The following is a 10,431-nucleotide window of genomic DNA, read 5'->3' as shown; positions in this document are numbered from 1 at the left end:
GATCTACATATACCCCACGTAAGAGGAGGAAGAACAAGATGAACAAAACGTGAACAAAGTCATGGTTAGCTTTTTGAGATTATGGAAGCTTGGCTAGAAGGGAGAGCTGCTACATCAAATTCTGAAGAGGAAATGAGATCATGCGTTCAATTTTTTCTTCTATCGCTGTCAACGGAAGCGGACATCCGTGTCCGCTTGGCCGACCCAAACGAACAAAAAGCAGACAAAATCGCCGTCCGTTTGGGTCGGCCCGTTGGAGTTGCTCTAAGTACTCAAAGCCCAAAGGATTTATTTCGGCTAGGTGCATAAGCATAACCCTAGAGCGTACCCTACTGCCTTAAGCGGCAGTTAAGCTTTCCTTGCTGGCGGCGGCCAAGCCATTGCTCGCGAGCTGCTGCCATCGTCCTTCGCTATCCTGCCTTCTTTTTGGGTCATTTGCTCCCTTTTTCCACAATTTTTCTTTGCTTCTGCTGTGTTGTTCACCGAAAAAAACGGTTGCCAATTTTCGAATTAAAAATCTTCATAAACTTATAAAAAGTTTGCGAATTTGGAAACATAGAGGCGCCAAGGCTGTTAGATGCCGTTAGTTGAGATTAAGGAGGAGATTAGGTTTAGCGATTTGGGAACATGCATGTGTGGTGCGGTTAGTGAAGTCAACTCGACAAGTACGTACGGCTTGCATTGAATTACCTCGATGCCATAATGAAATATTATTTGGATTTTGTACTGTGTCAACGGCCGTGTACTTACACACTAATTAATCCTTCTGAGGTGCTCGCACACACGCAGCGAGGGCCGGGCACGTACGCGGTTGCACAGGTTATTATCGCACTGGTTGGAGCGGCTGCCGCGCGCACTACGATCCTTCTTGTGTGCTTGCAGATCCGCGCTGGAGCCAGCACCAGCACCACCGACGATGAAGCCCTTTTCATGGAGCATCCAGACAGATCTCGACGCCCCGGCCATGGCCAACGGCGAGGCTGACGGCAAGCAGCACTCCGATAGAGGTGTCCGGCGGCCGTCCGGGCTGTTCTTCTACCTCGCGCTCCTCTACACCGTCTGGGCTCTGGTATTCTGCCACCACTTCTCCACCAGCGTCCAATCCGGCAATGCGGCGGCTGCGTCGCCCACCGTGCTCCAGCTTAAGCCATCGGCCTTCTTCCGCCGGGACCCGTGCACCGGCCGGTACGTGTACATGCACGACCTACCGCCCCGGTTCAACAGCGACCTCGCCCGCGGCTGCCGCCGGATCTCGGGCTCCCCCGACGTGTGCAAAGACGTGACGAACGACGGGTTCGGCCCGCCCCTCACGGGCGGGTCGCTGCCGGAGCGGGGCGCCTACGACACCGACCAGTACATGCTGGGCATGATCTTCCACGCCCGGATGCGGCGGCACGAGTGCCTCACGTCCGACCCCGCCGCGGCCGCCGCGGTGTACGTCCCTTTCTACGCCGGGCTCGACGCGGCGATGCACCTGGACAACGCAGACCTCGCGGTGCGTGACGCCCTGTCGCGGGACCTGGTCGACTGGCTGGCACAACGGCCCGAGTGGCGCGCCATGGGTGGGCGCGACCACTTCCTGGTCTCCGGACGGGGCACGTGGGACTTCCTCCGCCGCCCCGACGCTGACGGCTGGGGCAACGCGCTCATGACCTACCCGGCCATCCGCAACGCCACGTTCCTCACAACTGAGGCCAGTCCGTGGCACGGCCACGACTTCGCCGTGCCATTTCCGTCGCACTTCCACCCCTCGTCCGACGCCGACGTCGCCGGCTGGCAGGACCGCATGCGCCGTGCGCAGCGCGGCCTGCTCTGGTGCTTTGCCGGCGGGCCCCGTGGCGGCGATATGGGAACCGTGCGTGCCCAGATCATCGAGCAGTGTGGCCGGTCGAGCCGGTGCTCCCTGCTCGGCAAGTCGGCGGTGACGAAGCCGGGGCACTTCGCGTCGGGCCACGCCATGCGGCTACTCGAGGGCGCCGAGTTCTGCATGCAGCCGCGCGGGGACGGGTACACGCGCAAGTCCACCTTCGACTCCATCCTCGCCGGCTGCATCCCGGTTTTCTTCCACCCGGTGTCCGCCTACCTACAGTACACCTGGCACCTGCCCAGGGACTACCGGACCTACTCCGTCTTCATCCCTCACGGCGACGTCGGCCGGAACGGCAGCATCGAGGAGGTGCTGAGTAGGATACCGTCGGAGAAGGTGGCGCGGATGCGGGAGCAGGTCATCCGGCTCATACCCACCGTGATGTACCGGGACCCGGCGGCCAAGGGGGTCACGTTCAAAGACGCGGTCGACGTGGCTCTTGAGCATGTCATCCACCGGGTGGCGAAACGCCGGCGTGCTGCGGCCGAGGGACGGGAGCACGTCGATAGCGTGGACGGAGGTGATAGCTGGAAGTACGACCTGCTAGACGATGGGGAGAAGAAGATAGGTCCGCATGAGTTTGATCAATATGTGTACATGCACCTAGCCGCAGATTTAGTTGGGTAGTTTGTCAAACATAGTTAATGGACCTATATGTACCTTTTGTTTTTCTAAGACAATCTTATGAAGTTTTTATTAATTCGTCACAATGTTTACAAGGACGGAACGAAGGTCTCCAGAGTGTCCCAGCCACACATGACGGCCACCGTTGACAGATAAAGCATGATTCGCTAAGTTGTGAGCTTCAAAATTCGAGCTCCTAAATTCATGTCTAAATTTACAGAAATCAAAAGTGGCATATTATTTCATGTATGGTAGCTCCATAAACAGATGAGTTTTCCTTCTTCAAGTCTACCACCACCACTTTGCAATCCGAGGCCACATGAAAATCACACACATAAAAAGAATTTCACAAATTTGAAAAAAAAAACTTTATCAATTTGAAAAAAGTTCATCGGAATTGGAAAAAAAATCTCCTGTTTGCAAAAGGTTCATTGAATTTTAAAAAAATCATCAAAATTCAATAAAAAGTTCATCAATCTGAAATAAAGAGTTAATGTATTTGCAAACAGTTCACCGAGACCGAAAAAGATCAAAAAAAAAAGAAAACAAAAAAAGGAAAAGGGGAAAAGAACAAATAAAAGACAGATAGGTTAAAAGGTTAGCACATCCGCGCCGAGGAGGTCGCGGGTTCGAATCCTTCATGGTGCGCTCTTTTTTCCATTTTAACAGTGCGCCTGTAGGCGCCCATTTGGAGAAACAATAAGAACGGGCGCCTACAGTGCTAAATAGGAATCACCGAAAAATCTTGCAAAACAAAAGAAACGATTTTCCATGATATATAAAATGAATTTGTCGAGCCCCACTAGACCTCCCCCTCTATGTCTTCAATCCACGCAAACATATTGCAAATACTACGCCATTTTTAACTAGAACACAAAATGTTTTTCTTATGAAACAAACAAAATTTTCCATGTATGTTAAAGTAAATTTGTGCCATGGAAAAAATAAAAATAGAGGTAAATTTTCCAAACTAATTGTGCCATGGAAAAAATAAAAAAAATCTATGTATGTTAAAGTAAATTTGCGATGGCAATAATGCTTTAATTGTCATGGCAAAATAGAGGTAAATTTTTTAGGGCAAAAAATAATTTTTAAAAAATTATATGGCAATAAACAGAAACTTTTTCATGGCAATGAAAGGAAAACTACCATGCTACAAAGTAAATTTGACATGTAAAATGTTATGAAGATCAATTTTACATACATTTGTCATGTGAGTATTCCAGAAGAAATGGTTCTATTTTTTCTATGATGTATGAGACACACTTGTCCGAACAATTTGCGGCCCACACGGTGAGTGCTAGCAAGCCGAGCTTGGGGAACGTGATGACTCGCGTTGTGCTTGTATCACCACGCACCTGGCTTGCTGCATCCGATCACTCCGCTGCACCGCACCGGTAACTGAATCAACACAGCATGTGCCTGCAACAGAGCTCGGAGCATGGCAGACGCCGTTGCCACACAACGCTCGCAACATTGTCACCGTCGTAGAGAACTGCTCTCGCCATTGCAACAGGGCTCGTAGCATTGTTGTCGTCCGCTCTCCGGCCACCAGCCTTTGCAGTAGGGCGCACCAGGCCGGAAGTAACAACTATTGTTTTTCTCACCTTCCCTTGGGGATGAGCGTAGAGGCCGATGAGTTGTTGGGGAGCTGTATCCATTGCGACTAGGGGGGGGGGGGTGCACGGTGTGTAGATAGGAGAAGCGTCGACATCAACTGCCGAGATGGAAATGCTCGAATTTGATCTCTGGTAACAAAACGAGAGAGTCCGGGGGGGTTGACCCCATACCTTTTCACGTAGTAGCCTTGATCGGAGGCCTCTAAACCAACTGTTGTGGACCCGGTCCCCAGCCTCAGCACCTGATATAAAAACAAGGAGATAGCACGTATCATAACTAACCAACAGTGCCTATCGACCCAACTGTCCGATCCTTAAGACGTGCTGAGGGGCTGGAAGACCGACGTCCTTCGCCAGCCATCACGAGGGCAGTGCCCGCAGCACCGCTTGTGCTGCTCGTCTTCTAAACGGCATGGTCTACATCATGCCTGAATCAAGCAGGCACTATACTTCGTTCATACACATCCGTAAGTTCTCATGCTGCCGCGTAATGAAAGATGTTCTTATCATGAGATTAGGGTATAATAATGTTTTCTAAGCACTGAATGTAGAACAATTGTTCTACGGTATTTTCATTAATAAAGTTATATACAAATGACATGGAAAAATGCCTAACATCAACCAATACCAGTTTTATGAAACATGGAAATTAACAGTGTTGATTTATCCAATTCCTGATCCTTTGCGCTTTTGCTTGTTTTGATCTGAGTTGCACTGCTTTGAGCCCTTCCTGAAGATAGTAAATCCATCCTTGCACATGTGAGACATCATGTTTGAATATTTTGTCATTTCTGACCGACCAGATACCCCAACATCCCATGATGATAATCTTTAGGGAAATGCTTTGGGGCAGATGTTGAAGAGCCAATTGGATATCATCAATGACTGAGATGCCTCTTTTCCTATTCGGGAGGATCCTGTCCCAACAAAGCAAGGCAAATGGACAGTCCCAGAATAAGTGCAGGTTTGTTTCCTCAGTATTGTTGGTGCAGAGTACACAATTGTAGTTGTTCAAGACCATTGATTTTCTATGAAGCAAATTTGTTGAGTTGAAGCGTATAATAATGTTTGATCTTGAAGTTTTAATCCAACAGGAAACTGTTAGCTGTAATCTTGATGGCTTTTGTATCTGCATGTTTATTTCATTTCTGCATGAATTAGCATCATGTAGGCCAATGCATATTAGCAGATGTACGTCAACTAGAAGGCATGTACTTGAGAGTTGTCGTGGTGCCGCGTGAAGTGGAACATCGCCGTGTGAGAAGCGCGGCGGCACATGCAAGCTGGATAATGCAGCAGGCTGCATAGACGTAGAGTTAGTTTTTTTTTGTTGTGTTGAGCTGAGTGACTCGTTAAGTGGTTAACACGTACTAGAAGATTATTGGTCGGTGGAGTCCTGGACGTGGGCTAGTCGGTTAGTTAGTGGTGTTAGTGGGGCGAATGTGATGCTATGAACGTAGGCACACATACCCCTGTGAGCAGACACTGAGCCAGCACATTATTTTGAAATTGACGAAGTCGCCATAAACGTTTTCGTAGTCGACATGAACGTCTCCACCTACTGAACGCACGTCGTCGGAAGGCCTTAAGTAATTACAGAAAAATAGGATCACCAATGTCAAGTCTAAAATTTAAACATTGGTGGGCTAGGGGATATAACTGTCCTCCTAATGCTATTGATTTGGTAGTGTGGATGTCCTAATATTGTATGTACTTGGCCAAAGTTCATAATGTTTGACTTGTGACAAAGTTAATATACAGAGTAAATAGAAGGGTGTGGCTAGGTCTCAATCGACTAAGATTTAACCAAGTCTCGGGCAAATGACATAATATACAAGAAAGAAGGAAAAAATAAAAATAAAATTTTGCACGGATCTCAATATATAATCTCACAGATATAGCGTCGACTGAGACTTAATGAAGTCTCAGTTGATTGAGACTTAGCTAGACTGTAAATATAGATAAAGAGAGTATAGAAAATCGCGTCACTCAAACTAGCTTAACCTTGGGCGTAACTATGTATTATTGCTTGTCTGACAACTTGTAAGGAAAAAAAATTACTAGCACTGATCACGACACAAGGTAGAATGTGGCTAGAATTTCCTGTGCGCCTGGGAAATATGGAAGATAGTGTAAACAGGCCGGGATCCAAAGCTGTTCGATGGTTCCAAAGCTCCTCGATGGCTCCAAAGCTCGACGATGGCATCTCGGCGTAGGTAAATTAGTAACTAAACTTATGTACTTCTTCCAGTCTTTTTTATTCTGCATATTATAATTTTCTGAAGTTAAACTTCACAAAGTTTGACCGTATTTATTCAAAAAAATATCAACATCTGCCATGCTAAAGTTATATAATATGAAACTTTAACTCATGACACATCTACTGATATTGATTTCAGATTGTGAATATTGGTACTTTTTTCTATAAAGTTGGTCAAACTTTATAAGGTTTGACTTCGGTCAAATCTTATATGCGAACTAAAAAGGACCGGAGGGAGTACCTGAAAAATCTGGACCGCCACATGTTCATTCAACAGCCTGAAATAGATTATATATATTGTTCATCTTCTTTTGTCTCCCGCACATTCTTCCTTCTCCTTTCTCGTGACGGTTCCTCCTTCTCCCCGCGACCTACTTCAACCTAACCGCCTGCGTCCACCCCCGCAGCCGGAGATTGTTGCCGCCCGGCTCTCCCCTCGACCTTCCTCCATCGCCATGCTGGCCGACGCCCCGCTCCAAGATGAACAACTCCGACGATCCCCTATGCACATGCGCGCACACAACCCACCCTCAAGATATTAGGGTAGTGGCTTCCCTCTAAGATAAATAATGAGGCTATGACTTTTTTCTAAGATAGATAGTGGGATTGTTTCTTCATCCAAGTGCGTTCGAAAAGATGGAAGGAAGAACAAAAAAGTGAAATTTCCAGGTACTCCGTCCATTTTTATTAACTCCATGTATTAGAATTGATTAAAGTCAAGCTTTGTAAATTTTAACAAAGTTTATAGACAAAAATATTAACATATACAATAACAAAACAATACCATTAGATTTATTATTGTATGTACTTTCACATCATATAGATTTGTTATGGTAAATATTAATATTCTTTTCTGTAAACTTGGTCACTGCCAACTTTAATATGCGAAGTAAATAAAAACAAATGGAGTACCAGGAAATTAGCAAAACCGCGAACTTCTCTACTATTAAAGCAGAATCGAACGTCGCGATGGTTCAACCAGTCCTGCCTCCCGATCCACCTCTCCTCGTCCCGCACTACTGGAAAATCCACGCACATAAAAAAACAACAGAAAAAAAATCAGGAAACCACCTCGATCAACCCCTCCCACGAGGCCACGACTCCCACTCGCATCTCGCCCGATCCCCCGCCGATCCTCCCTCCCTCGCTTGCATCGACTCTGCCTCAATCCCCTCGCCTCCATGCTGCACTCCTCTCTTTTCTCCATCTCTGGCCGAGTTCGTCGCGACCGCTATGTGCACGGTGGGCCGCGTCCGCCGCCATCTTCGCCGGGACCACGTCCTCCTTCGTGGCTCCGCCTCGAGCTCATCGCCTCCCCACCGAAGCCTTCTTCTTCCTCCGTGAAGGCCATGGGTGCGCCAGCGTGGTTTGTGTCCCCCCGATCACCCGGCGGCGGCGCAAAGGAGGGGTCTTTTGAGGGATGCTGCGACGACGAGGACGAACAGAAGGCAGCCATGGAACGTTTTTGGATCCTGTCGTGGTGGCCGACGAAGGCTATGAGCTCAACCATTTTCCAATCAAAGCTGCTATGTTCCACTGCTCGACCCCCTTTGCCGCATCACTAGAAATGGCCTCGGTAAGCAAATTGTGCATGGTTAGTCTCCCTCCCCCTGCCCCTCCTCTTTTCTGCCGGTGGTTATGATCAAAGGCATTATTTACATAACTGAAATATGCATCTTTCTTGAGCTTTTGTACCGATGCGATCTAGAAATTGGGCCCATATGAAGCGTTCAATCCTTGTCTAGGTAGCATTGCCGTTATGTAGTTCTAATCGGTTGCTCGTGCATCATCACCGGCGCCACCTGATGTTATTTTGCACAGGTCTCCTCCTACTTCCTGCCTTTGCAATGACAACGGCGGCTACAACTGATGGCTTGTTGGACGGGGAGGAACACGACGAGGGCGGACATATGTTTAAAACTGTACTGGAGCAACTCATCAGTTCAATTATTATAGGATCGATGTACTCAAGTACATTCTCTGTTTGTATCACCTGTGCCTACTTTCAATGTTATCAACGGAGGTTTTCACACTGGAAACAAGCTTCCATGTAGGTAATATCGCTTGTAAAGCATGAAAGGGGGATTTCTTAAAACATGTTATAGATAATATGTGATGATTCTCAAATATTTTGTTTATAGGAATTCATGAGCCTCCCAACTAGCGCTGCCTTGTTGGCCATTAAGATTGAGTTGAAGTTTGATATGTAAATGTACTTCAGAATATGTAGTTGGAATGTTGATCTATTTGATATGCAGAGCACAATAGAAAAAAAAAAGGTAAGGTCAAGATACCACAAACGTTGGAGAGGAAGAGGGCTTTGCACCTAACATCCAAGTAAGACCCACATGTTTCTCTGGTGCTATATATGGTATAGCACAAGTAAATAGTTCTAGGGCACCCTGGTGACTGGATAACTGCAAAGCATAATCTATGTTTTCTTTCAAGAATTTGAGTATACTATTCACAACATTGAGCATTTTACGGATTATGATTTTCTGGGTACATCTACATTCAGTTTCCACTATTTGTAACAATGAGGCTGGACTGTTTTGTGTTGACTGTTGTCTCAAATACATGAACCTGAATGCTCATATATGTTTTGTATTTTATGTATACTTCCGTAGGAAAATAAAGAGGGTCTTCAGCTGCTGAAGACAGTTATAGCTAACGCTAGCTACACTCGAAAATTAATTTATTTTTCTTCTCTTTACTTAGACCATGATTCAACCCTTGTATACAATTGAACTTATTTACATGTCGTGGCTGCTGGTCATTGGAATTAATGTAGGAGCTTACTTGTTCTGCTTTTTGTGTTGATGTAGGCAGTGAAGCTGTGGGGAGAATAGTGTTTATCCTGCTAATGGGAATCTGTATAAAATTTGTTTTATTGACTATACAAATTTATATACAATTTGTTTTATTGACTTTACACAATGGTATTTGCACAGTTATTGTGTATCCAAACAGTAATCGCCATGTTATTAATCCAAACTTGTACATGGGTGCATCTAAAGATATTCAGGAAGTTAATGCATGATGTTGGGACTATGGGGAGAATTAGAGCTTAAATCATGCATGCCTTCTAACTCTCCTTGTAGTCCTTTCATTGAAACTTGTCTTTCTGAATATCAAACTATTCTTCCTTGCATATAGTTCAGTGAAATGATTGATTCAGCATCAGCACACTATGAATTCCTGATGAAGTTCGAAAATTGCAGATAGAAAAAAAACACAAAATTAGTCCCAGGCTTACCTGTTAATGTGCAAGCCAAATAATAATTAATCATGCAGTTAGAGTAATCTTTTCTTCTGGAAAAAATACCACAATGTCATCTTATATAATCAATTAATCAATGTACCTTCTGAATCTAACCTGAAGGTCAGATGTGTTTTGTAGTAACTATACCCCCTTCTGTTATCTTTTTTTCTTTGGGATTGGGAGTAGTATATGTTGTTTCAGAGGATCTATTTTTCAGGAAAAAAAAGATTTTGTTCTTTTGTTTTTGTACTCACCATAGTTCATGTTTCCTTTCGGTTAGTTTTGACAGGCACTGCTTAAGTTTCATTCGAACTAATTGGTTGCCAAAAAAGAGATCAAAATAGTATTTTGAATCGATAAAAACATAATATGTATAAAAGTACAACATTTTGAAGAGGATTCAAACACGGTGGCGAGAAAAAAGGTGAAGGGAGAGCAAGGGTAGGGAGAAATATATTATGCAAGGAGGGAGTGGTTAAAGAAATATGACCATGCCTACGACGAAAGAAGTGGAAGAAACAACGTGCTTCACTATATTGTTTTGTTCACCTGTAGCAACGCACGGGTATTTAACTAGTACTAGTAGTAATGCATGGCCTTGTAATACATGCACGCGAGATCCAAAGCTGCTGGAAGCACAAGACTTTCTCACCATGCATGCACATGTGTTTCTGTCAGTACCATTAATGAGGTCAACTTGACGACGAATACGAGTAACCTCGATCGAAGCCCTAATGGAAAAAGATTACAGTATTAAACAAGGGTTTTGTACTAGCGCCCTGCCCTGCCCTATAGCCGA

At 45.5% G+C, this 10,431-nt stretch overlaps 1 protein-coding gene across 1 annotated transcript; it reads left to right on the top strand.

Annotated features, from left to right (window-relative positions):
• The first annotated feature begins 836 nt into the window (after positions 1–836).
• On the top strand, positions 837–2,563 carry LOC123057539 (xyloglucan galactosyltransferase KATAMARI1 homolog). The gene has a single exon (XM_044480489.1). The coding sequence runs from the start codon at positions 917–919 to the stop codon at positions 2,492–2,494; it is 1,578 nt and encodes a 525-aa protein (XP_044336424.1). The 5' UTR covers positions 837–916; the 3' UTR covers positions 2,495–2,563.
• The last annotated feature ends 7,868 nt before the right edge of the window (positions 2,564–10,431 follow it).

Source organism: Triticum aestivum, chromosome 3A, assembly GCF_018294505.1.
Source record: "Triticum aestivum cultivar Chinese Spring chromosome 3A, IWGSC CS RefSeq v2.1, whole genome shotgun sequence".
NCBI lineage: Eukaryota > Viridiplantae > Streptophyta > Magnoliopsida > Poales > Poaceae > Triticum > Triticum aestivum.
This window is presented reverse-complemented; position numbering and strand designations above follow the sequence as displayed.